Source organism: Electrophorus electricus, chromosome 2 (assembly GCF_041902795.1).
Source record: "Electrophorus electricus isolate QZ-2024a chromosome 2, ASM4190279v1, whole genome shotgun sequence".
NCBI lineage: Eukaryota > Metazoa > Chordata > Actinopteri > Gymnotiformes > Gymnotidae > Electrophorus > Electrophorus electricus.
In genome coordinates, this window is record NC_137498.1 from 18514732 (window position 1) to 18542577 (window position 27846).

The 27846-nt window shown below is 44.5% G+C and overlaps 2 protein-coding genes across 6 annotated transcripts; one reads left to right on the forward strand and one right to left on the reverse strand.

The window, feature by feature from the left end:
- Positions 1 to 178: 178 nt before the first annotated feature.
- lyrm2 (LYR motif containing 2) lies at positions 179 to 1319 on the forward strand. Its single transcript, XM_027029556.3, has 3 exons — positions 179 to 333; positions 514 to 654; positions 849 to 1319. The coding sequence occupies exons 1-3, from the start codon at positions 289 to 291 to the stop codon at positions 927 to 929; spliced, it is 267 nt and encodes an 88-aa protein (XP_026885357.1). The 5' UTR covers positions 179 to 288; the 3' UTR covers positions 930 to 1319.
- ankrd6b (ankyrin repeat domain 6b) lies at positions 1316 to 27701 on the reverse strand. 5 transcript variants are annotated; one of them, XM_027029555.3, is made up of 16 exons: positions 27560 to 27701; positions 13931 to 14216; positions 12404 to 12502; positions 10207 to 10305; positions 10011 to 10109; positions 9493 to 9591; positions 9177 to 9275; positions 8568 to 8666; positions 7756 to 7833; positions 6853 to 6957; positions 5714 to 5851; positions 5379 to 5543; positions 4727 to 4879; positions 4280 to 4393; positions 3571 to 3874; positions 1316 to 3248 (listed from the first exon to the last, which is right to left on the reverse strand). In XM_027029555.3, exons 2-16 carry the CDS (start codon positions 14054 to 14056, stop codon positions 2647 to 2649), a joined length of 2379 nt encoding a protein of 792 aa, XP_026885356.2. In that variant the 5' UTR covers positions 14057 to 14216; positions 27560 to 27701; the 3' UTR covers positions 1316 to 2646. The 5 variants fall into 5 exon arrangements, with proteins under 5 accessions (XP_026885356.2, XP_081551666.1, XP_081551667.1 ...); XM_081695540.1 differs by lacking the exon at positions 27560 to 27701 and adding an exon at positions 22825 to 23009; XM_081695541.1 differs by lacking the exon at positions 9177 to 9275.
- Between the last annotated feature and the right edge of the window lie 145 nt (positions 27702 to 27846).

Sequence of the window (27846 nt, forward strand, 5' to 3'; positions counted from 1 at the left end):
CTCACTCGACTGTGTTGCCGGAAAACTCGTCCGCATTCCCGCTTTCACTTTGGAAAAACATCTTCATTGCGGATTACCGCGGTAAATCGGGTTCATGATGAAACAGCGTCTCGTAGTAGCTGCGGTTTTACCGCGCCCGTCGCAACATTTCGGGTGTAAAATGCGCGTCTGAACGTTGCTTCTCCTTCCCGATAGAGGGCGAAACTGCACGCAATCGGTACACGGCAAAAAAAACAAAAAACGAGGAAAACACATGTACCGCCGGGACTCGGGAGTCATGGGTCTGAAATGTCCGTCTCAAAATTACCACCTGCTGTCTTGAGCTTTAAGCAGGTAACAGTAGCTGGTCTACGGCTCTGTTTTCTACACATTTATAAAGCTTTGCAATGTAACGGCTGTGATGATTGACATTTTGAAAACGTTAACCTAACTAGTTTAGCCAACCTCGCTAGCGTTAGGTTAACCCAACTGTCTTGTGGGTAGTAAGCCGTCATGATTAATAATATTTTTCAGTTTTTACAGAGACAGAAAGTGTTAAGTTTGTACCGCAATATGCTGAGAACCATTCGTCAGGTTCCCGATGACGCCGATCGCAAATATCTGAGGGACTGGGCAAGAGAAGAGTTCAAGAGGAACAAGGATGCGACCAACCAGGTCCTCTAGCCAACGTTACTCATACACCAAGTGAACTAGACCTAAAATGTTTCTTCTTTTTATGATTATTATATTTCATCAGTAAACAATTGAAATATGGGACTAGATAACATACGTGTTATGTGTATCTTGCTCGCAAACTCAAAGGCAAAGTGCCGTTCTGTCACATTCACTACTCCATCGTGTTCCCACAGGACGACATTCGTATGATGATCACACAAGCCCAGAACCACCTTGGCGAGCTGAGAAAAACCCTTGCTCTGGCAGGATGTTGACTTGTGGTCTGCAGACAAAGGCGATATCCAAAACCACCAGTGGCGTGGCACACGGAGAAACCTGTCCCCTCTGCTTGTCTTGATCTCAGGAATAGAACTAAATAGCCTGGTGGTGATGTTATATGAGCCAAGGCTGTTAGCTAGACTTGGAACATGGCATGATCTGAACTGAACAGAGGCTTGGCACAGTTGACAAGGTCGCTAACCCTGTGTACACTGTAACAGAGGTCCATAGCCTTTGTTTTCAACTCAGATCATGATTACTAATGTGCATTTTTGAAAAAGGCCAATCTGCCAATCAGATCAGCTTGTGTGTACTGTTCAAATCACGTTGTTTATAATAAGGTGATTCGGGGGTGAAGATGAGAATAAAAATGCATTTTGCATTAATTTATGGTTTCTTTATCAAATGTTTCATTGTTGTGTTTAATACAGAGGATGTCCTTCCACATACAAATGTCAACAGCAAACAATGCCTCACTACAGCAGTCAATATATTACTATATACAGGCAAATGTCCTATTACAACCGTTTGTAATATAGAACATAATACAAGCAGAATATCATAGATTCTTGGTTTACACTTGGCAGCATAAAAGCAAATAATTGTCATTTTACATAAAACTTAAACCTCCATCATACAACATTTGAAGGAATATCCCCTTTGCCAGACAAGCTTCTTTTGAAATGGAGCTGCGGTTCATGTTAAATAGCTTAGCAATGGCAGCCTTGAAGGCAGACTGGGTCAGAACACCCTGCCTTTCTACTGGCTTGTCACAGACCATGGAGCACGCTACAAGTCCTTTTGTTGTCTCGTAATGGCTTTAACTGGGGAAAGGGCAAAGCCTTCTAATATTAGCGTGATACAGATGGTTTGGCTTTCTATTTCAAATGATGGAAATATGCTTTCTTAATGAGCTAGACCACTGTTTTACACAAGCTGGAATTTGCTATAAACAAATTCCAAAAATAGATAAGGGTGATCCAACTCCAGACTGACTGACTGCAACACAAGTCAAGACTTCAATTTATTGTAAATAATACTAAAACAATAACTGTGACTCCTTTGTGCTCTGATGAGTATACATATTCTGTTAGCCCCCATTATTTGTGGACATCTTAAATAAATTGGGTCATTTACATGTCCTAAATCATTCCTCACATAGTTTAATATTGGCATGCAAAATAAGTCAATAGCAAATATTAGGTTTATCCACTGACATGGGCAAGTTATTTGCAGTTATTTAATAAACATTAAGGATCATACTCCATTCACGCCCTGCACTGCTCTCCCTTAACAGCTTATACACTATTAACTTTTAAAAATCTTTCAAAGTGACCAAGTCAAACCAATGCTCCTCTATAGGCTAGATGTCTGACTGACTACCAGTGTAATTGTTTTTTTTATAATGTAAACACATTTTTATTCATATCTAAGCCCTTAAATATGTTATATAAACTGAATTTGTACAACACATGAATAGTGAAGAGAGCAGTAAATTATGGCAACACAAAATAATAGGTTTAAGATCACATGTGGCTTATGTCCCAGCCACAGATGCACTTTCTTTACAGAGTTCTACATATGGGCTATTTCTGGAAAAAAAGTGTTCAGCTCTAAAAGTCTGCCACTCTGCCATTAGCTCTGTGTTAGCCTGTATATACATGCCTCTGCAGGGTCAGCAGGTGCCATCTCTGACAGAGCATGCATGTAGCATTAGCTGTCCTTAGAACTGCTGGCCATTAGCTCCCTTCCTGCTTGAGTCGTGAGAAGCCTTAGCTCATCCTCCAGATAGCTGATCCTCTCCAGCAGGGCGGCGCTGTCAGCCTGTGCACGCTGGTCTGCCTGCTGTCGCACCTCTTCGATCTTCTTCTCATACCAGCGCTCCATATGTGCTGACATAGCCTCGAAGTAGCACTGCGTCACCTCCAGTGCATGCATGTTCTCCTGCTCTGCTGAGAACGAGGCCCCGCCCACCGTGCGCTTGCTGAACACCTCGAGGGGCCTGGTGCGCGGCTTAGTCCTCGAACGGGAGTGCAGCTTGTGGTGCCTCCCCCGGCTGTGGTCCCGCCCACGGTCACGGTCCCGCCTGCTGCCACTGCGGCGTGCTGCAGTCGGCGAGAGGCTGCTGGCCCGGTCCGGATGCCGGCCGCCGGGCTGCACCTCCTCTATAACCGTGTCCTGCAGTTCCACCTGTGGACAGCTGGGCTCAGCAGAGAGCAGCATGCGCCCTTTTGGCCGGACCACACAGGGAGAAGACGGCATAGACTTGTTCTGAGCCTGGAGGCAGGACGTTTCTCGGACATTCGGCTTGTCATCTTCGAGGAAGCAGACACTATCAATGATTTATACTTCTAATGAAACATGCAGTAAAATGAAATCCTTGAGTGTTTGGCCATTTTCTGGTTTGGTAGGCCGTGAGACAGCAGCATGTGTGTGTGTGTGTGTGTGTGTGTGTGTGTGAGAGAGTGTGTGTGTGAGTGAAGAAGCCTGCTTTGCTTATCTCTGTGTGAGGGTGCGACACACAGAGATAATGTTTGGATTTATGATTCATGTTTTATAGTGTGCATATGCACATGGGAGCACATCTTACCATGTGCTACATTGTCTACCTCTACAAGTCATGTGTGTTCTACCTACCAGGAGAGCTGTTCATTTGAACCACAAAGTAGTGATTGGCTGAGCAGTCCTCTTGCAAGCCCCCAGCAGCCCTTTGCTCCGCAGGTTCAGGCGAGTCCGTGGGCCGTGAAAGGGTGTTGGTGATGGGGAATCCCGCAGGTTGACTCCCCAGGACCTTGCCCCCGTATTGGTCCTGCTCAGAGAGTGTGTTGGCCAGGGAGGTAGTGTGGCGCAGGGGACCGGTCCCGGATTCTGATGCCAGGCGCGCCTCCATCTGCTGGAACTTTGACAAACACCAGCTCCTTAGCTCGCTCACCATGGAGGCCTAGTTGGAGAGAGGAGGTCACCACTGTAGGTCACTGACACTTTGCTTCTAAACCAACTTCAGCTCAAAAAGTCAGTAGCAGTGATGTGAGGTAGTAGGGATGCTTGCAGTGACACTGCCATCACCCAAATTTGAGTTCAGTTTATCTCCACAATCATGTTATTGATGTTTATCACTTAGTCCTGCGCCATCCTCAGACCCTCATGCAAGCCCTGCACAATTTAAGTGTCTCTTACACAAGTACAAAAACAAGACCTTCAAATCCAGCTTATATATTTGCTTGCTGTAAATTAAAACATATGATGCGCATGGCTGCTTGACCCCTGACCTACAGCTGCATGGAGGCTGGAACATCTGCACCAGCAGGCCTTGTGGGCAGGGCCACCAGCAGAACATGCCAGTTACCTGTTTCTTGTTGCTTGCCAGCTGCTCCTGCTTGGCTCTCTGGTCGATGCGCTGCAAGCATTCCATCCTTTCAGCAGACACTCTCTCCATCATCAGCTTGTCTAGAGCCCTGATCTGAGATCAGCAACAATATCACACCTCACTTATCATTATGGACATCACTTTTGTTTTTACAATGCCACTGATTACATGATTTCTCTATCATCATCAGCAGATATACCATAATTGTGGATGCATTTACCATGACACCCCACCCAAGAACTACGATGGTCTATTTTTTAAAAAAGTGAAGAAGTTATTCTAATTTGAAATGTGCATGTAAACATAAATTAAAGCCTCTTGAAACATTCACAAAGGATTCACAGTGCATCTTCTTTATTGTAAGGGAGAGGTACTGATGTGAGTGTGTGTGTGCGCGCGCGCACGTGTACGTGCGTATGTGCGTACCTGATGTTGGCTTTTGCAGTCTACTTGTCCCATTTTACTGTTCATGAGCTCCTGGATAGTGTGTATCTCAGACTTCATCTCCTCTTTGGTGGCCTCCAGCTGGTTCTCCAGCTTGTTGATGAGGGGTTCACACCTGCAGCCATTCAGAGGAGCCTGTAGGATGCCAGGACAGACAATAAAGAGCTTGGTCCCTGCACTACACCCCAGCACTGCCTCACATTCGGCAGGGTGCTCCAAGTGCCCCAAAACACTCAGTCAGCCATATAATCAAGACTCCAAGGAGTCACTTGAGTCTTTGTAAGTGGTGAGTCAGTGCATAGTCAAGCCTTTACAAAACACCACCACTAAAATAAACAATGCATATTGGTGATTTCCAGCACTGAGGTGATTTTGGGTCTTTAACTGAGCGCAATGACCATTTGGATTTGATATGAACTTTAAAAACGATGCCGCTAGTAACAATTGGGAAATGTACTGTGCGCTGCATTAACACTCTTTGGGTGATCTATGCCTTTTAACTTAATGCGCCACCGCATCCTTATATGAAACCATTAAAAGGAGTTTGATTTCATTGAGCCCTGGGGCTCAGGAAGCTGGCAAAGCTTTTCCTTTGCTCCCTGAAGGGGGCGCTGGACGAGAAGGGCAGCGTTACCTGCATGATCCTGCCATCCTTGCCCCTGTAGAGCGTGTAAAGCTGGTAGGCCTTGTAGCTGTGCGGTGGAGCGCACGTGGTGGGTGGCGGGGCCTTCTGTTTGCTCCTCTTCTTCTCCTCAGTATGCTTATTCTGCCTACTTGAGACAGGGTCAGACAGGGAGGGCTGCAATGAAACACACACACACACACACACACACACACAAAACAAAAAATCAGTGCGGCCAGGACCCGGGCGTTACGGCATAGGGATGAACGATCTGTGATTTTCTGGCCTCTGCAGTATCGATACTGTGTAGCAAATGTTTTTTTTTGAAGGAGGGTAATATGTCCCACCTTGTCTTTGACTTGGCTTTTGCTGCGGATCGTGTTGGGGTGCGCGTCTGTGGCACCAGGGGGCCCACTGGCGCGGACACTGCGTCTCCGTACGCTCCTCTCGCTGCCGTGACTGTCGTCCTCCGGGGAGACGCTTTCCTGGAACCAGAGCAGATTCTTAGGATGTCGGCACACGGCTAAAAGAGCAATAAAAAAAAAACAAAAAAAAAAAACAAAAACAACAGTCCCAGACATTTCTGTGGTGGCCATTCCATGTTTCAGATGAGTCTATGGGGACAACATATTGAGGTGCTAATACATACATTTTAATCAGACATTTTAAATTTAAAATATGTATAAGTCGTCCTTCATTCCACCAGCTGTCTGAAACATCCTAACTTCACTGTAACTTTGATTACCTCTATATTCAGATTTATTAACTTATATAAATAATGTACTTTGATTTTGTATATGCTGTATACTTTGATTTTGCGAAAAAGTTTCAGATTGGTTGACCTATAAAAAATGAAATCCTTCTGACTTTAATATAGTGCCTAAGGAAAAAACATCCCAAACCCCATGAATGTTATGATTTGATTCAGTCAATGGACATTTGGACAGCATATTAAGTAATTTGCCAATCTCAAATGCTTCTGACGTAAATGGTAATCAATAATCTGCAGTAACTGATTTCGATTTTTTGCAGCCTGTCAAGGTAGTTCCACTGAGCAGGCTGAAATTCAATGAGGAGTCTTGGGGATTCACCTGACCCAGCTATGGGTCTGGTACTCAAGGTCTGCTGTGTTTTAGGTCTACTCTAAACGCAAGAACTGGGTTTGAACTGAGACCCTATAAGATGTTGCTTCACAAATCAATGATCCAGGACTTAGGTGTGTGTGTGTGTGTGTGTGTGTGAGAGAGAGAGAGAGAGATGGCGTGCGTGTGTTCGTGAAGGCATCTATTTTGCATGTTTGGTGTCAGAGTGTTAACTTCACATTCTATCTCAGAACTGCTTGAATGTGTATGTAGTTACGGAAGAGAGAAAGAATAAAGGGAAAGTTGCTTTCTGTGTCTGTGTGTGTGTGTGTGTGTGTGTGTGTGCACGTGTGTGTGTGTGTGTGTGTGTTTGTGTGTGTGTGTGTGTATGCTTTTCTTTCTACCTTACTCTGGAGCAGCTCATCCCGAGGGACTGATTGTGCTCGTCCTTCAGCCTTTAGCTTGTCCCTCCTCTTCCGCACATTCCTCCCACGGGTGAAGCTCTGAATCTGAACACATACGCACACACACAGACACAGGTGACATTCATAAGACTCCTTATAGAACGCTACAACCCAAACAACCAACCCAACCTCAGATATATGAATATTTCATTTAAAAACTGCTTTTAATTTATGCACACACCCCCCCATTTAAATAGGGGGTGCATAAACTAGAAGCTTCAACTTTATTTTAGCTGAGTTCTAGGCTGTTTGACAAAGCTGACTAACCCTTCATAATTACCATGTTTCTGATCATAACCTCAATAATTTACAGTAATCCAGAGAGGAGGGTGCGGCTATTTTAGTTGCTAGTTTTAGAGTTTAGAGTTATTATTTAGGGTTATTGGTTGCCAAACTGTGAGAAGAAGGTGTACAATAAAAATAAGATGAGAATGATACTTGAAGGACCAAAGATTCCAAAGAAAGGTTAGTGAGGCGGTTCCACTTCTTTCATAGTGGTGGTTGTTGTGTGGATTCTGCAGTGTTCTATGGTTTCAGCATGGGCAAACAACATGGGTTTAGATCAACTGTGCCCCACCTCTGTGTCTCTGCCCGTACTTGTATCCAATTTCAGTTTCACCACAATCTGTGTTGTGATGTGCTGTGCTCTTATGAGCTGCACCTAAAACCTGCCACAGTCAACTTCATTAAATGTGCCTGCAGCTTCAGTGTCAGAAGCAGCCTGAATCTGTGTCAACACTTTGGAAAAGTTTGTAAAACTTATGAACTTTTATGTGTGGTGTTTTTCAAAGCAGCTAAGGCTTGTGTTTGTGTGCATGTGTGTGAAACAGTGTGTGTGCGCACCTGTGGTGCTTTGGTCAGAAGGAGGGCTACTTCAGGGTTGTTATGCTCTCTGGCCTGGTCCAGTGCTGTCTGTCCTGCCTGTATACCCCACCCCCATACACACATGATTAATGCCCACCAGACCTGTATTCTATATACACACACCGATTTATTTAAAAAAAAAATTAAAAACCACACACTCCAGTGTAAATCTACTAATAATGAGCTTTACACAATTAAAATCACACATAGACCTCTAAACATGTCTATCTCTTCACACAGGAGACGAAGGTGTTTTTTTTTCCCATGCTGTATTCAAAATATTAAATAAAAAATCACAAGACTTCCCGTTTTAAAGCAGTTACAGCACCAAATCCACCTAGTCTGAGGTCACCCCCACTTTGCTTTATTTCACTTGAGTGATTTTGAGTTCATCCACAAATGCCCTGACTCCAGTGTTTGTCCACATTTCTAATCAGACAAAGGCAGCACCATTTGGTCTCAGGAGAGAGCTGGATTTACTGCCACTCACCTGATTCCTCTCAGTCACTGAGCAGAACACTCCAAGCAGATAAATTCGACTTCATAAAGTCTTTAATAAAGTTTCGTAATGATACTTTTCAACTTTCCATAAAGTATTCTCCCCTTTATCGTTCCCTCTTGCTTTATTAAGTCCAGATTTCATTATGACCAGGCACCACGTGAATCATTTTTAAAAGGGGGCTGGAATAAACCGCCTCGGCGCAAGCCAGACAAGCAAGTGGTCCGTGACAAGTGGCCAGTGCAAAGCATTTAAGAAAGGTGGTGCGAGTTTGCATGCCAGAGGGCCTCACGTTGTTCTGGATGCCGCTGTCCATACCGGCCTCCAGCAGCAGACGGACTGTCTTCTTGTGGTTTAGGACGGCGGCCACGTGCAGGGCCGTGTCTCCCACCTGCGACGCCAGCCAAACAGAACACGGGTCACAGCAGTGATTCCCAATCCCATCCATAGTTTACGTGATCTGGTCAAGCCAAGCTCCTAGTGCACCTGAACCAGGTCTTGGGTGCACTTTGTTTGGTTGGTTCAGGTGGGCCAGGAGCTGGGTCAGAGCATCTGGGGGTCCCTGAGGACTGGGTGGGGAAACACTGCTATAGAACACACCATGACCATCCTCAACCCAGAGCACAATTCACCATTCACATTAAACATATCTATTACATATACACAGTACACACACTTCAGATACATCCATCTAGGCATATATTCAAGAAAGAAATACATTTCCTCTTTATAAATGGGTGGACTTCCAAATGCCGTGGATGAAAAAGGTTTTGCTTTATTTCACTTGAGTGATTTTGAGTTCATCCACAAATGCCCTGACTCCAGTGTTTGTCCACATTTCTAATCAGACAAAGGCAGCACCATTTGGTCTCAGGAGAGAGCTGGATTTACTGCCACTCACCTGATTCCTCTCAGTCACTGAGCAGAACACTCCAAGCAGAATGTGGATCACACACACGTGGTTGTAGCGTGCAGAGATGTGCAGGCAAGTGTCACCGGCCTAAGGCCACACACACAAAAAAGCATATCTCCTGAATCAGTACTGATGGTGTGTTGCACTCAGGCCCAATTGTAACATAACACTAACACATGGCTAGTGTGTGTGTGTGTGTGTGTGTGAGTGAGTGAGTGAATGAGAGAGAGAGAGAGAGAGAGTTAGTGTGAGGGTCCAAAAGAGAGAGATATGGGTACAGCAGGGTAGGAAAAGAGGCTCTCACATTGTTCTTGCTGTCTGGGCGGGCTCCTGCCAACAGAAGAACTTTACAGCCATGGGCATGGCCATTCTGACAGGCCAAATGCAGAGCTGTGTTTCCAGCCTGAGAGAGAGAGAGAGAGACAGAGAGAGAGAGAGAGAGAGAGAGAGAGAGAGAGAGAGAGCACACGGGAGAAGGATTAAAAGAGCATTTCAGACAGCAAATCTCTTACAAGATGTTCTCTGTAATTAACATGAGCAGTCAGTCAGAATAGGGGAATGAGAGTTACTAAAATATAGCATGTTTGAAAGAGTGCAGCAGCTGACAAAGCAGCCTGAGCTCCTCAGTGATTCCAAACCCTCAGCACTGTCTCTCTAGAAACATTTAACAACCAGTGTTTGCATAAATGAGCCTCAACACTGAGAACCAGAGAACAAGAGAGAGGGAGAGACAGAGAGAGAAAATACAAAAAGAAGGAAAAAGAGAGAATACACTCTGCATGCGTGTTCGTGCAGGTTAGTGGCCCGGGAACATTGGTGCACCTTATTCTTGGCGTGAACGTTGGCACCGGCCTTGACCAGCAATTTGACGCACTGACTGAACCCATGCCAAGCTACCTCGTGCAACGGCGTGTTCCCATCCTGTCAAACCATCAGCAAGAAGGGAAATCACACATCGACATACTGAAAGCATTTATGTGTGTGTATTTTATATTATATCTATCTATCTATCTCTCACTTTGTCTTGCCGGTCCAGCGCACACCCTTCCTGAACGAGAGCCGAGATGACATCATTGTGTCCAACCACGGCTGCCCTGTGAAGGGCCGTCTGGTCGCCCTGGTAACAGCAGAGGAGCACAAATACTGGTCAGCTGTGTCAGAGTCCTGACAGGATCAAAATTCAAGTCCTGATTCTCTCCCCCGACCCCCATCTCAAACAGCAGTTCAGTCACTCGTGAACAAGCCTGAGTGTCGCACGGAGACCAAATACAGGAACGCAAACAGTTTGTCCGTCAAAACACAACTTTAGGAGAAAAGAAGAAGCCATAGCCAAATAGCAAAGTGTGAACAAGACACAAGACGAGAGTAAAGTAAAAGACCAAGTAAAACCACATGAAAGGGAATTCATGTGAAAGCACACTTTTCCTGTTTTTGTTTCCTTTGCCCATTTTTTACCCACAGTCCATTTCACCCACAGAATTTAGGTCAGCAGCTTTCCTTCCCCACTTTCCAATGCAAAAATGTCTCGACTGCCGCTTCAGCGAGGCCTCGACTGATCATTCTGCCAAGACCGACCCTGGAGTTGGCATGGAACATGATCAGGGCTCGAGTATCTACAGACACAGATCCAGCAGGTGTCCAGTTATGGAACTGCCCAAACTGCTTTTTCTGCAGTTCTGGATGCAGGCCAGAACTAGTAGGCCCCCTAGGGGGTGTGTGGGCGTTAGCGGTGCCAGTGACCTCAGCAGTGCAGAACAAGGCCGGGGTGGGTTGGGTGGGGAGCTAATCAAAAGTCAAAAGAATGGAGGGTGGTGGTGAGGATAAAGAGCATTTCACAACAGACTGATTCCCTTCTCCTAAACCATGGCCATATGGAGCCAAATCCCAACAAAGCAGGTGTTGTGCTGCTGGCCTTAAACGTCCATGTAATGGAGAAAAGGACTGATTGGTCAAGAGAAATAGGGTGAAGGGCCATGTGTGAACTAGGGTGAACATCCCTAAAATGTATCCCTTCATGGGGAGACTTGAGTGCTTGTTGGATGCAGTTGGATGCAGCTTTGCAGAGGGGGCTGGTGGATGAAGACCTGCCTGAGCCATGGGTTAGATTCCTGGGGAGAACTGGGAGAGGGACCCCTGAGCTCTGGTTCTAGTCTTGGATCCAAGTCTGCTGGAGGTCTGATGGGAGATTCCTCTCACTGCCAGTTATAGTAATCCCACTCCAAACCACCAGAGGATGACACTGTTCTCCAAAGCATCATTAGTTATTGTTAGAGGACGAGCTGATTTTAGAGTGATTCTTGCTGAACTGTAAAATCACCAGTGTTCAAAGTAACCCCTAAAATACAGCACACACACACTGAGCAGTTCTAATATATACAATTGTCCCATACAAACACACAATCTCATACAAACACATACTAGCCAAAAAATTCAAGCCACTTTCGCTACGGGCCATGCAAAGCACGCAATGCAAAAACAGGCTGCACTGTGTGAGACGTTAGTTTCCCAGATCACCAACCCCACAACAGCAGCAAACGGTAATTAAAGCAGCAACAGAAAGAATCCTGCCCAAAGGCAGGAGAGATGGAGAAAGCATGTCATTACTCTCAGTTGTCAGTCACACACACGCATGCAACTGAGCTTTATAGCAAACGTACTGCGAATGGAAATCCGCTAGCTTTAGTTTATCCCGTAATGCGTGCCTGACAAATACACAATATCTACAGTCTGGCACAGGAACAGGAATAACACTGAACAGAAATAACATCAACACAACACAGTGGTTTCAGTGGATCTGCTGCTGCCATATTGGTGCTGAAAAGTGGTTGTGCTGATGTAGTTTTGAGAACTGCTCCCTGCAACTGCACCTGTTCAGGGCTATTAAAGAGGCTTTGCATGTGCTCAAGCACGAAAAACACTCCTGATATGCAAAAAGCCTAAATGTTTCCAAAATCATTTAACTTGAGTGTAGTTTGTACTCAATACCAATGCTTTTGGAATACATTCCAGCAATTATGTTCACATCAAGGATAGTTTACAATGGCTCAAACATTAACTCAATTTCAACTACTTCATCATAATTTCCATAAGATACACAATTCTGTGTTGAAACTGCTGATAGGCAACATTGGATGACTCAGCCCTGGTCTAAGCATTTTTGTTTCTACAGCAGTGTGGAAAAGAGGTATAGTGGTTAGAGTGGAGTTCACACTCACGTCGTCCTCAATGTCCAGGTCGCAGCCGGCCATCAGGAGAATCCTCACCACCTCCATGTGGCCCTTATATGCAGCCAAATGCAGTGGAGTCCTACCATACTGCAGACACACACACACACAGACAGGCAGTCAGACACTGATGAGAACCGTGACGCATCATTTTACGGACTGAGGGTGATGAGTGGGCTGTGGACATCCACCGCTGTGTGCTAGATTATTTTTGTCTTGGCCACCACAGCAGAAGATTACACAAATTTTTGTAATCTCTGGCCACTGAGCAAACATACATTTAGTTTAATTCAAGAACCTCTTGTCCAACCACACACCAGCATCACAAACCTAGAAGGTGGTCTCTCTCAGGTCCCTTTGTTTTCAAAGACTTATAAGAATGAGTATAAAAAAAGATTATAATTAATTATTATAATGATTCTAACCTCATTTAATAAAAGCTAGCAGGAAGCACATTAGCAAGAGGCTGTTAAAACAATGCTAGCTGCGCCCTGCTAACTTTGCAATTAGGAACATTCGCATTGTCTGCAGTAAGGTTTTCATCTGGAGGAAAAAGCTGTCTGTTTTGGTGTAAGTGCTCTGAACAGGCTGCAGGGTGCACTGTTTCAGGGTTCGGGGATGGGGCAGTGAGTCGAGGGATTGGCTTGGCTTCTGCAGGGCCTCCTGGGTTGGGTTTCGCTGGGCACTGTGTTGGAGAGCTGCCACACACAAGTTCCAGGTGGACGCCCCTCGTGGGCTATGGGCGCACAGTCACCATAGCTACCATGCTGTGACCTGGTGTGACCCCTGTTGGCATGGCACTAGCTGAACACCGGGGGCGCCCCGCCCTGGGTTGCCACATGCGCTCTCCCATTTGGTGAGACCCTCCCCTCCCTTGCCCTTTTGTGTATGTACCCTCTGATCCATCCTGGAACTGACTCCCTCAGTGGGCTCTTGCCAGTGTAAACCCATGATAGAATTTGCTTAGTCTTCCTGCAGCTAGACCCCAAACACTGCAAAGTACAGAAGACACATCAGGGTGGCACCTATTCAGATGTTCAATTATAGAAAGAGGCCACTTCAGAGTACATTGTCTAATGTAGACACATTTTAGTAATTTGCCACATAAAACAGGCAAATTACACTGTATGACAATTTTCACAGGTGTTAAATACCCCGGAATGGTAGAACCATGTCTGGTGCAGCCTGGAGCAGATAAATAATGTATCGGCTGTACTGAAGAGGTGTGGTAAAAGAGGGTTCTCTGGGGAGCTGATCTCCTTCACCCTCTTTCCCTCTCACTGAGGTTAAAGCAGTTTAGAGGACTGTCTCTGACTGGGATACCGCCCTTTGTCTTGTTTGTTACTGCCCAACAGCTCAAAACCATAACTGCAGGATTCAGTGGGAAAAAAAAAACAACAACCCAAAAAAGTAAAACAAACATTGCATACTGAGGGAACATTTATATGCCAATCGCAGACAGCACATTAATGTTTTCGTATATACAGCTGGCGGATCTCTATGTGTTGAGCCACTCACTTTGGTGACAGCCACCTTGGCGCCTTTGTTGATCAGCTGCACCACGTGGTCGGCGTGGCCCTTGTGTGAGGCGACCAAGAGACGCTCGGAGAGTGCGCGCACCGACGATGCATCCTGCTGGGTCATGAAGCACGGCGTGGATCGTGCGGGAGCGCGGGATCCCGTGCAGGAAGGCGCAGGGCCGGCACCCCGCTAACTCATGTCTGCCGATTGGGGTGGCAGAGTTAGGGAGGCACCGTTGACGTCCGCCGCTGGGGCGATCAAACCGGCATGTCCTTCCGCGGGCCTGGGCAGGACATAGATGGAGCGAGAGCAAGAGAGCACGCAAAACCAGGTGTGAAAACAGGCACGCATGTGCTGAACAGGTAAATAACAGTAGTCTTTGTGTCAATAACAACAAATGTGAGGAATGTGCAGTTTGGAGTGAAGTTTTCTTGGACTCTGCCCAGCACATCCCAGGTACTTTCTCCAACTCATAAAAAAACAAAATTGTTTTAGAAGATGAAAAACTCATTTTATTAATTCAAAAACAGATCCAGATCTATTATTAAAATGTTAACAAATACATACAAGAGGGTACCTCTTTTTTAAAAAATCAGGCCATTCCAGATGATGTAAGAATATCAAACCTTCCTGAGGTGTAAAATGAATTGGCGATACAATATGAACATAAAACACAACCAGGAGCAACACTTCAGAACTTACAATTTATACATGCAACTACATGGCCGCAGCTGTCACAGGTACAATGCTGCAATCTGTGTGGGAGACGCGCAATATGACCACAGGCGTCTCAGTACGCCACTTGAAGCTTCTTAGCTTCAACAAAACACCTGCCTCTCTCATTTCCAGACGTCAACGAGTTGAGCCAGCAGCTAGACTACTCTTTTTTCTGAGCAGGGTGTATAAAACGTCAGAGCCACAAATCAGGCTTGTGGTTGTCATTTACAGGAGTTTACAGGATCTTGTGCCAAGATGCAGATACGAGGAGATGAAACACAGAGACAGTAATGGTTTCGAAGCTGCGCGATGCTTTGGTTCAAAGTGGCGTTTCAAAATGTGTCTCCAAGAGAGTGTCAGGTAAAGGGCATTGTTTCAAATGAAGTTACAGACGGGGGAAAAGTATCTGTTTGTTCCACGTATATTACTAACAGCCTGCTTTTTAGCCAGCACCGCATCACCTTCTCATTCAATCTCACCATGGTGCTGAGGGAAAGTCACACCATTTACTGCTAACATTACCGAGTGTTTCACAACTGCAAGTTGTTACTGACAGTGCAAAAACTGAGCAGCACAAAGAAACTGACATCAGTGTCTGGGGGCCTTTATGCAGAACCCATTAAAGGCTCCTCCTGAGCCTCCACCTCCCACAATTTCCTGATTGGCTGAAGGAACATATAAAGAGTTGTAATTATGGGTTAGAAACGAAGACCTGAAATACTCTGCTCAGTTCAGTGTACCACAATGGCATAAAAATTTCTTGTACACTTATTTTATGACTTACCAAGGCGGCTCCTGTAAGCCTACTGGTGAGTGTATATTTTGTCTGAATGCAAGTGTGTTGGTGCATGTGTGCGCATGTGTTGTGACCTCATTTGTCTATATTCTTTGAAGAGTGGAATGCCTCTAACAGACGTACCAACAGGCAACAATAAATGATGAGACTTCAACGTGTGGTTCGAGCATCGCAGACTTCCAAAATCCAGATGTGCATCCAGACATGGCTCTCCAGAAGCCCGAGCGCCAATGTCTGTAGCGACTTCGTCATGCAGTAGTAGTGGTTGCTCCCCCCAGCCACTCCACAGTGGCAATATGATTCCACACTATTCAACCACGAGATTCTCTTATGCATTTCATCAGTGAACCCCGAGGCAGGATTATTCAGTCCCCAGCCAGGGCTTGGGCTGTACTGTGGGCAGGTCACCTCTGGGCCATAACTACAGAGAACAGTGACCTTGAACTGCCTGAACAGGCTGTCCACGTGGGACAGTTCCACACCACATCCTAACCCTGCCTTTCATTCCTCCCCACTGATTTGCTAAAACCCCTTTAATGCACTGAAACCATTTTAAAGCCACTAGGAAGCATCACAGTTAGGGCTGGTTTTACGTGGCTGGTTGCAGGTTGGATTTCTGGCTACAGTAGGTGGTAGGACTCTAGTCAGTTCCCTTTATAGAATGACAGGGGTTGTCACCATAGCAGGACCAATTCAGCAGCAAACTAGCAAGATGAAAGTGAAACAGGCTGTGCTGCTTTAAATCATAAAGGCCTGGGCCTGTAAAAGAAGGAATAGCTCCAAAACCACATAGGTTTGAACTACAGGAAAGAGACAGAGATTTGTAGAACAGGAAATATTACACCAGGGTCCTCTGGAGCTTTAGCATTGCAAATAATGGTGTAGTGAATGATTGTGTGTGCCTTAGCTGAGTGCGAGAATACTAAACTGTGCGGTGCTGAACCTCATCAGGCTCTGGACTGTTATTGCAACAAACAGCGGCACTTGATTTTTCCTTGCAGGAAAAAAAACACTCGAACAACAAAATGTTATACAGCAGTACAGTTGAACCCTGTGCATTGTACACCAAGACTGTAGTGGGCCCTGCACTAACTTTGTAAGGACAAAATCTAAAATAATGAGAGACAAAAATCTTAATGTTTACACACATTTACGATAATTACAGTGCTGCCGCAAAGAGCTGGTTAAACATCTGGTTAAAACACCTGCTTAAATGCCTTATTACCGAAGTCTCCATGACAACACAGACAGCATTCTACACCTTAACTGTGGACAGCTATATTTTAATTATCAAATAATCTACATGGTATAGCACTTAAAATACAACACAAGCAATACAACTTTAATACACTGTGAACATGGACGGTGCTGGTGTGGGAGAGTCTCCAGTTTATGTGACATTCTGGTTACAGTTTACTGTACACCTGACTGTGACAAATGTAACTAAACCATAGGTTACAGTGTAACAACATGGTAATAGAGCTAGAACAGAATGAAATACAAATATTGTTATTGTAACAGCGGTTATGTAATGTAGAAACTGTGTTAAAACTGTTAAAAGCTTCTAAGCAAGCCTGGGATTTAGGAAAATATCCCTAAAATAAGCAGAAGTCTTGCCCGTTTCCCTTCTTACGCCAGTCTAGAAATCGAATACAGATCCTCTTTTGTCAAGTCTGAGAGACCATTATTCGTCAGTAAAATGTCCCAAAACTAGCCACGGTTGAAAAGGACCCCTCCTTGAAGAAACATTCGCTCCCCTCCTCCCTCTACATTTTTGCAGGATTCTCCGTAAGGGGTCTGTTCATTTTGCCACAGGACCATACAATAGCAAGCGGGCCCAGAATCCTCGCATGCAGCTAGGCAACTGAGCTTTTGTTTTTGTTTTTTGTTTTTTTACACTCTGCACTGCTTTAGACCAGAGAAACTTCAGCCTCAGGCTGGCTGCCGAGTAAGGTAAAGTTTGAAGTTCAAACTGCTGTCAAACATTCAGAAGCATGTGAATGCAATACCTTTCAATGACATGAGTCTGGACAGGAAAAATAACCCTTAATCTTACATGCTCAGATTATCTGTTTTATAAGGAAAAATATTTTCATTATTTTGGATGATGGCAAATAATGCTCAGAAAACATGGGTGAAGTTGTTTCTGAGCAACTGAGAAGTCAGAAGACATAACACTAAATGCTTGAAGCTTGTCTACAATACCAGGATGACACAAATGTTTTTCAGTGGTATAAAATCTAATGCTTTTTCACTGATTGCACTAAAACAGAAAACATCCATCTCTCATTCACTTGGTTACCATCAGTAATGCTTTTTATATATATTTTACTGAAACAAATCCAAGCATTAAGAAGCTAGCCAACACCTGGTACAACAGGTATCAGACATTCTAAATATGAAATTCTGAAGTCTGAAGCTCACACATTAACACATACCCCTGAGACCCAGTGTATGAACACAGTGCAAATTATTTATAATAGGAGGCAATTTACAAGCTCTTCTTGTTAAGCCAAAGCATAGGAGGTGTCACCCGTCCAACTAAATACATTAATGCAAAGCTGTCCTGTTTGAAGGTGCCCAAGGGTGACGGTGGGGATTAGGGATAAATGAAACATATCAGGAATGACAGGAACACTAAAGGAGGTGCTGACCTACATGGCCCACCCAGACGGTTGTGCATTCCACCACTGGCTGCACTGCAGGGGACTAAGAGATCAGACGTGTGTGCCATCACCGGCACAGTCCCGAAACACAGCAAGCCATGTCATGCTTTATGCAGGTACGCTATCCCCAGTACACTACAATAGTTTTGTGCTCAGTTCACCTGCAAGGCAACATGTCCTACGTCAAGTATCAATACAGAGACGTTAACACTCATCAAGTCTCTCACAAGAACATTTCTTACAGCAGGGGTGCCCAGACCTAAATGAAACGAGGCCCAAAAGTGGTGAACAATTCCTGGTCCAAGTGCTTTTAGAGAGCACTCAGTGGACAGCTTCTGGACAGATGATTTTGTTCAGTGATTTTTGGAAACTGCTGCAATTCCCAGGCATGTAGGGAGAGGGGCACCATTATTTACAACCATGACATCCTCTTCTCTTTCCCCCTCCCCTCTTCTCTCAAAGTGAGAGGGCTCAAAGCCTGATCAGAGAAAAACTTGTACCAAAACAAATTTGCAGATTAACAACCGAGTACGTTATAGGTGTATGTAACGCGATTTTCAAAATATGATAAAAGTTCATTAAAAAAAAACAACAACAATGGAAACAGGCAGCACTTGGCAAAGTGAAGAGCTCACAGAAAAGAGAGTGAGCGATACTATAACAAAGTGAGTTGTGGTGGGACATATGTGCGGTGATAGTGAAGGTAAATCCACTCATTATCCTTCATACAGTCCGTAGTCAGATAGCTGCTGGACAAAAGACCCATAACTAGAAAACGGTAAAAACAAACTGAAACACAGAGATAATTACTAAGACTGAATTACTAATGCATTAAAACAACAGGTGCAAGTGCACAGCCCGCAAAGGTGAAGGGTGGGGGTATACAAAACAAGACGAGGGCGGAGACAGAAACAAAACTAAAACCAAATGAGAATCACAAAAAAAAAATGGCTTAAAACGTTTCTTGCATAGCTTTTATACTTGAACAATTATGTTGTTCTGAGGAGATTTAAAAGAGGTTTTTGTTCAATAAATGCCTGCTATAGCTTGGGCTGGTTATCATTTTTGCACATCCAAAGTCCATTCTAATAAAAACAATACAGTTTGAATTAAATTTTCATTGTTCAATTACACTATATAAGGACTAAAAAAGTTAAATCATAATCAAGAAATTTCCATGAGTTTAAAAATAAATAAATTTAAAAAAAATTAAAAAAAAATAAAAACAAAGATTTTTTCACCCAGCTCTAGCCCCAAGTTTTGACATTAAACCCACCATTTCACTTTCTAGGTCACACGCTACCAATCATAACACAAAGCCATTCCAAACTGACAGGCTTTTCCCATCTGTGTCTAAGTCAATGCGGCATGCACACAATATGCCTGGGGCACTCACTGTGTGGGTTCTCCCCATCCTCAGCAAACCCTGAAGCTGCAGGTAAATGAGGGACAGCACTCAGGCAAAGCTGGCCACCTCCTAAAAACGCTGCTCGTGTAATAGCACATGCTTAATTTCCTCATTCTGGCGATAAGAGAGACTATATTCTAGTTTGCATATTTTACTACAAGCCTTACCAAACCGTTTCAGTGCCATGCATCTGGTTGTTTTGAGTCTTTCTGGAGTATAAAAGAAATCAATAGAATAAAGACTCCAATTTAAAAGTCCCAGTGAGACCAGGGCTATAGGCAGGCCATCACTTTAACTGAGACCATTTTTAAAGAAGGCATTAAAATGGATTCAGTTCTCATGACTATTATTCACACCTAAACATACTCAATTTACTTTGAAATTTTAGTGACTTATACTACTATTATCCCATGAGACATTTGCCAAATATTTAGTGATTAAAAATATATACTGAAGCAGACACTACTGAGAAAATAGACCCAAAATTTGCTTTTAAAAAATCAGTCTTGAAGAAACTGTAGTTTCCTAGTTCACACCTTTAAAATGTTATTTGAGCAATTAGTCATTTATATATCTCCCCTTTGGTCAAGGTATGTTGCCAAAAGACAGGAGTACTATTACTTACTAAGTCACTGTATGGAGAAAGCCCACGGCTGGAGGCAGCTCCCTGCAGCATAGCATGGCCAAGAGAGTTATCATTATTAAGCTGGCCTCAGGGCATTGTTCCTGAGAACACAAAACGTTCCTTGTGTTTCAGAAAGAAAAGGCTGTGCTTTAAGTGCTACTGCTACAAGGAATTCCTGGGTGATGGTACAAATAAACACACACACACACACACACACACACACACACACACACACACACACACACAAAGAGAGAGCAGAGGAGAACGTAGCATTCGCTTTTCTGAGTTGACCATAAAGTGTCTAAATATGCCTGGCAGGGATAAAGGCCTCTTTCAGCAGGTCATGGGGTCATTCACTGCCTGCTTCAGTAGGCCATCTTGAAGTCTGTGTGGACTGCATGTAACACATAATTAATGAAGCCCATCCATAATTACAAGTACAACAAATTGATATCAGCCAGTCAAAACAATTTATCATGGAAAAGTTACATTTCACAAGTTGATGTAATTCATGTCATGCTCTTCCATTTGGCGGGAAGTAGGCATGTCTTTTTGAAGGCGGCCACAGGGTGAAACGAGCATGTGCTAATTGGAATGCCCTCCGTAACCACCCCCTACTCTGCCACGTTGACATGTCTTAGTGCTGCTGTGGCTTTCAAAGGCCTCCACCCACATCCTCCAGCCAGCCAGCCAGCCTCTACCGTGCATCACCCTTCCCCCACCCCAGCATACACCCATCATGCAGCCCCAGCAGGAAGCTAACAGCACTAACAGTCCCTGTGGCTTGTGTCCGGTTACGTCCATTAGTACCCATCAGTCAGTCATTACACACCTGCTGTCCACTCACCTCCACAGGCCTGTCCTGCTACTAATTGCAGACCCCAGGGAACAGAACACAGGCTACATGCATGCACATGCACACACAAACACCATCTGCAAATACATAAAAATGCCCCCTTCCCAACAGCAACATAGACAGCAACTGTCACTCTCACTCTCTCACTCCCTCCCCCTCACTCACTCACTCACACAAAGTGCACTTAATTGCATGGCCGAGGCTGCAGGGATGCCTTTTTAAGGCATTAGTGAAACATGAGCATGATTGAGATCAAACCACAAACTGTGGAAATGGTCTCTGATCTAATTCCCATTCTGTGTGACATCATCCCTGGATGGCAGAGACTTAAAAGTGACTAAAGTCTACCCAGCAGCTCCCAAGAACAGTGAAACATGAAGTATGAGAAGATTGGTACTTTAATATTAATCCAACCAGTAGCTGCTGCCTTACCATGCCAGGACCTCATCCCAAAGGCAAGACAAACAGGCTGGAAGCAGATGGACTGCGATTCACCTCGCCGTGCATGTCCTACCGCACGCGGATGGTTTAACGGAGCCGTATACACCATCCAGACCGTTTTACAGTAGCATCTAGGTAGGAAACCTAGAGTGATTAGCTGTGTCTGTGACAAGTTTATATTCTGTATATACATTTAACCACTCATGTGGAATGGAAAACAATGTAACAAGATGTTTCAGTTCAATCTTCCTTGACTGCTCATCTGCACTGAGGCATACATCTTTCCCTTCCCTGTCTACTGCCTACTCCCTGCCTACTCTCTGTCTCTACAGATTAAGCAGAGAATAAACCCAGTGGAAGAATGCAGTCAACTACGGGAAGCACAGGCCTCCAGTGAGGGGGTGTTTGGTGGACACCAAAGAGGATTTTCAGCTCACTGCTGGCTCTTGCTGTGGTAATTACCCCTGACCATCTGAGTCGCGCAGAAGCAACATGACAGGCTCCTCTCACATTCCTGCTTCCCACAGGTCTGCCATACAAATGAGGATGCACCTTACACTCTCTCTTCTCGTCACACACACGGCCATAACTGTGGCAGCCTGCCATGTTCTTATTCATTATATTAGACAACTCTGTGCCAACTACTGAAGTTTAATAAGAGTTTGACAAGTGAACAGTTTAACAACAATGGTATGCTCCAAGAATGGAATGTGCCACAAAATGTACTTTCCTACCTGTAGAAACAGCTAGTTCATCATTGATGTTACAGATAAATCCTTAGCATGAACACTCCAGATTCACCAAAGCAATTCCTGTAGTTTGCCTGGCCTCTGTGAAAAGATCCCTAAAATCGAGGCTACTGCTTTGCCATAAGCTAACATAGGCCCATGAGGCTGTAATAAAGAGACAGAAGGAGAGGGTGACTGTTCTCCCAGACTATAGTCTGGTAAAGAGAAGGGTCTGATGTTTTAGTCAGGCTGCATTAGCATATCTACAGACAGATTGGCAGCCCCCAACAGCCCCTGAATTAATGTGCCGTCAGCCCCTGAATTAAAGACCCCCCCCCCCCCCCCCATGGTGCCCTCTCTCTGCTGGACACAGATGGTATCCTTTACCATGGGACACCGGCGGTTAATATGAAGAGTGTGGAGTTGGCCAGGCTGAAGATTTGCTGGCACTGAACAGAAACACACACAATGCTAATTTCATCTCACAGTGCTACTTTTGACGGCTATTCCTTGGTTGTACATGAGTTCTTCTGAAAGCTCTGCTGATGGATCCTGCAGGGCTGGGAGGAGCCCGCTAACGGTGAGTCATTACTGGGGGGTCAGACAGGGGTTAGAGCTGGGAGGCTTTAAGACGGGCCTCCTGGGAATACTCACGTGTTCTGGCGTTCCGTCACAGTGGCTTAGACACTCCGCCATTCCGGCTCCCGGCCTCCCCGTCTCTGATGAACCGGCTGCAGAATTTGACGGTTAATCCCTTGCTTTAGTTGAAAGCTTGCCGGCTGAGCAAAGGGGCTTAGCCGTTTTGGAACAGGAGCAAAACAAGGCAGCTTTTATTCCCCTTTTCATTTTTGTCAGAACTTTAAATCATTCCACCTTTTTAAACTGGATCACCACAACTGTCAAAACTCTACATTAAAACCTTCCTGTTCTCACAGTGGGCAAATCTTTCACCTCCCAACTCAATTATAGGTAGGGCTCTGAAACAGTCCCTTCCCCAAGAGTGGTTACTGAAATAGCACATACAGCCTAAGAATGAAAGTCTAAGCTTCTTAAAAGGTACTTGTTGCAAGTTAAAAGTTGCAATTCAGGGTGGATATTTTATCAAATAGGAAAAAAAAAATACATTTGATAAAATGGTTTCCTAAAATTCTAAGAGGCTGCAGAACAACTTACGATGAGGTCATCACATGTAATGCACACCAAGATGACATGCAAGCAAACCAAACATTTCAGACCAAAATTTTAATCTGGATCTTACACTTTACAGTTGTTTAACATGGGTGGCTGTAAAACCCACCCTATATGAGCTTTCCAAAATTATTTTTTTTAAAAACAACAAAAAAAACCTGCATGTTCAGTGCTGGGTCGCTTAATCTATCACTCTTTCTCACTTAAACACGCGCGCGCGCACATACAAAAACAGGAAACACAAATGTCCTATATAGCTGGACTTAGCCATGGTCTTCTGTTCGAAAACTGATGTTCCCAAACTGATTTTGTCAAACTGAATTCTAAAACGGATATACTAAAGGTGTGACTGCGGTCCTGGTTACCTCACTACACATAAGACAACATTCAACACAGATTCTGGGAAATTAGTCAGGAGCGGTCAAATTCTAGGGTCAGGCCTCCAATTTCCAGCACTTCCCGAAAATCAGAGCGGCACATTTCAATGCAGAATGAGCCTCCGTTTGTTTGTGTGTACTACCTGTCCCCTGATCTCAGACATTCCACCTGAGCGTTTTAATGTATATGCACCATCCTCCTAACGTACGGATCTATTAGAAGCACACAACCATGTCGGAAACATCTAAGATGAAAAGGTCGGCAAAAGCAATATTGCTAGCAAAAAACCACCGATTTATCGCGTTTTGTTCTCTTGTTAGCAGGGTTTACTCGAAGGCAGCAGACAATTCTCACAGTGCAATGAAAAGTGTTGCGGCGCGGATACGTTTCTCGCAGTCTGTAGCTTTTCGGGCTGTGACCAACAGCGCGAGGACGAGGGGCGTACCGTCACAGGAGCGCGCGGGTGCGGACACATTATCGCCTCGTGACATTCCAGGAAAGACATGGCCGTCCATGCTATATGATATAAATGAAAAATTTATTTATTTATGTTTATTTGTTTATTATCAGGTCAGTCATTCGTAATAACTAGGTATCATAAGTCACCCTAAAGAATACGAAACACAAAAGAGTTTCAATCGTTTAAGCATTTCAGCTTTTGTGCTTTACAACAGCTGGGCGAGAGAGTTTTTGACAGTTTATCATCAAAGAACGACGACAAAGTCCAAAAAGTTAGTCATCCGGCTTGCTCTGGTATTTGTGTTACATCTGATAGCAAAAGCCACGCAACCAACCTTCCACCTTCATGGACACTATTGTGCTGTTTTGCGGATTTGTTTCTTGCTCTGAGCCATTGGTCGATACCTGAATTGAGAGTTGTAAGGGCTTAAATTACATCAGGAGACTGAGAAATCCAGGCTTGGGAAGAGGAGTATCACGTGTCAAAAATGTGCTTGCCGTTTTTGACAATAGCACTACAGTGCTTTCACTGTAGGATCCTAGGACATGCTAAATAAATGTATCATGAGCAAACACTGAGGGCATGTATTATGGGGAATGGGCTGATAGCTTTTAACAATTACTGGCTTCAGGAAGTCTGCATTGTGTAATCTCAGACAAAATGGTTATATACATTAAACTCCTTATCCTTCATTTCTCTTAACGGTTTTATGAATACAGAAGAGAAGGTGCAGATACTAACTCTTCCTTGCCGTGGATAAACGGGGCTAAGGAGACTTCACTAATGCATGTGTAGAGAGCAGAGTGAGCTCTTCCAGAGCAGAATCAGGACAGCATTATGTCATAAAGAACCGCTCAAGTTCCACAGGTCGCAGCGGCAGCACGGAACAGACCTCGTCACTGCAGAGGAGTGGCCACGCCCTCCTGCGATCCGGTTACCGCAGGGAGGGGAATAGCAGGCTGGATTGGCGGGATTCTCGGCAGGATGGTCAACAAAATGAGATATGACAGAGGGGGGGGGGGGGGGGGGGGGGGTGTTGGAATACATTACAGGAGATTGATAGCCTGGAGGCTTATGGACCAGACATAGAGAAAAGAGAGAGAGAGAGAGACAGAGACAGAGACAGAGACTGAAAAGATGGACCACCGAAGAGACATTTCACATATAAAGAAAGTGTGGTTGAAGAGAATGCCTTGGAGAAAAGGTAATGACAAAGAAAAATCTTGTCAGTTTCCTCTAAAGAAGCTACTACACAAAGCAGATTTGTTAACAAGTAGCTGCTAAATTGTATCTCGGATTTGATAGAATGAGTCCTGTGTCTGTGTGGAGGGTGTGTGTAAGTGTATTTATGTGTGCATGTGTGTCTTTATTATAATTCCTGTTCCATCTTTGCCCTGGAGGGATCTGTAACAAGAGCCAACTACAGCGCCTAATGAGTGCCAGACACCTGAGTTTAAGCCTGACCTTATTGTGTTTGGTCCAACCAATGTATAGCTCTCTCTCTCTTTCTCACACACACACACCAGGTGCAATCTGCATTGTTTTGAATGTGAGCAAGATCCTGAAACAGCATGCAGAGCCATGCCGAACACAAAAACCCGAATCATTTTACAAATAAGAGCCATTAGCTGCTAAATGGAATTAAATGGAACATACTTCTACCTTAATCCCTTAATCCCTCAATACTTAATATCCAAATTGCCATTGTTGGGCCCCTGAGCAAGACCATTAAACCTCAGTCATAATTGTAAGCCGCTTTGGATAAAAGCGTCAGCTAAATGCCATACGTGTAAATGTAAATTGCAGTCATGTAACATTCTCTGTAATTGCAAAATTTGGCTAATCCAAAATATAAACATCCTGAAGTGTTATGTCAGTGGGGGTAAAATTACTAGCTATAAAAACCTATAGTATTAAACCAGTCTCCACTAGGCCTGCTAGGTGTTCATTTATCAACTACAAAACCATACTGTTTTACTGTCAAGGGATGATAAATACCCAAAGTATTGTTACAGATCAGTTTAACTATGTAGGTGTTGAAATAGCACCCGTGATTCACAGATATACATTGCTCTCTCTCTTTCCTCCATTTGTCAGAACTCAGATATATGAGTCACAAAGTATTTTTGACCAGTTTATCTTGGGGCAGATCTTCAAACTTGAGCCTTAGGTCAGCTAACTTCTAAAACCCAGCCCACACCCCCCACCCCCCAGCCTGAACTGACCAAAAGGAAAGAACTCTAAAATGGCCAAAGAGCTGTTTCATTCAGTCTGCTCAGTCCTAGGGTGCCAAAGAACGCCCATCCCCCACGGGCACAAGCGACACACAAGGACATCTTCATCATTCTCAAGGGCTAGGTTTCAAATCTGAGTGATCACAGTCCAAGTTATCCCCTTGAGCGCTGCAGGATGTGCCAGAACGTTTAGTCTTCCACACTGAAAAACACTGACCAAAAGATTTCCACATGTTAAAGTCATTCAGCAAAACTGCCCTGAATAAGGCACATCAAAAACAGCTTTTGGAAGACATCTTTCCCTTGTCCACTGATTCCATTTCAAAGATAAACTGGCACTGAGAGAGGGGCGTAAATCTCAGAGAATGGGAGAGAGAAACAGAACAAGAAAGAGAGAAAGTACCTACTGAGGGAGCTTCTACAAGCAGACCTGACAGTAAAAAGGGTACCAGCAGCAACGGGGACATGTCTTGGCAAAAACTACCAAGATAAGAGATAAGAGATAAGCCCCCCCCCCCACCACCTATTACCTGCAATTTAAGATGTCACAAGCTCTTTCTATTTTCTGGGTCACCGAAAACTAAGAAGTCAACTGGTGAGCATTTTGTCCAGACATGCTCACTTAAAAGTAACGTGAATCACGTGCGTTCTTGTTTATGGCATATACATGAGTTGTCGGGTCGTAGGTGTACAAGTTCCCCAACAGACTACAGCCTGTTCGAGCTGTTCTGCAATCTAAACCACCAAGCCCATCATAGCGCAAAAAGAAAGGACAAAGATAAAGATAGCAGCATCGATTTACGACCCACTCTTTCATTCTTACTTCATCGCGTTGGAATATCCCAAGGGTGTTTCCACCTAAACGCGCAGTTCAATATACACACGTCTAGCCACGGCAAAGTTAACTTTCCAATAGTACGACACATCGCATGAAGTTAGGAAAAGAAACCTGGAAACACGTCAACTCCACCAGACCACAGCTTTGGCTAGCGTGTTCGACCTCCGAGCGTCGCCATGTGCGCTGGTCAACAATAAAACAAAGCGCGCAATACGCAATGTATGCTTGAAATCTTTAGTAAACGTCCATAACATCAGCCCAGACTACGCAGGGCCAGGAAACAATACTTACCTCATAGAAGGAACTGATCGACTGCGCCTAGGGTATCCTTGTCGAAGTAAACTCCGTAGGTTTGGTTTCAACAACAGTGCGCTGCAAAGTGACCTGGTCCTTGGTAAAGTTCAGGTGAACGCCGAGAACAAACCTCTCAAGCGCCCTTCATTAGGGGCAATCCGTACCCACTGGTGCCATCAAGTGGTGAAAATATCACGCGGCGCCGTTTGCTCACATATTTTATATTCCAGGCCTATCACTCTATTCAGGTGGTAAGTATGAGGAGATGTGTTATATTTCATGAG

Coding starts and splice junctions, on each gene's coding strand:
- lyrm2 (XM_027029556.3), top strand. CDS start 289: ATGTCCGTCTCAAAATTACCACCTGCTGTCTTGAGCTTTAAGCAG. Junction 334..513: donor CTGTCTTGAGCTTTAAGCAG/GTAACAGTAGCT, acceptor AATATTTTTCAG/TTTTTACAGAGACAGAAAGT. Junction 655..848: donor ACAAGGATGCGACCAACCAG/GTCCTCTAGCCA, acceptor GTGTTCCCACAG/GACGACATTCGTATGATGAT.
- ankrd6b (XM_027029555.3), bottom strand. CDS start 14,056: ATGACCCAGCAGGATGCATCGTCGGTGCGCGCACTCTCCGAGCGTCTC. Junction 10,110..10,206: donor CGCTGGACCGGCAAGACAAA/GTGAGAGATAGA, acceptor ATGGTTTGACAG/GATGGGAACACGCCGTTGCA. Junction 3,875..4,279: donor TGGCAAGCAACAAGAAACAG/GTAACTGGCATG, acceptor CTCTCCAACTAG/GCCTCCATGGTGAGCGAGCT.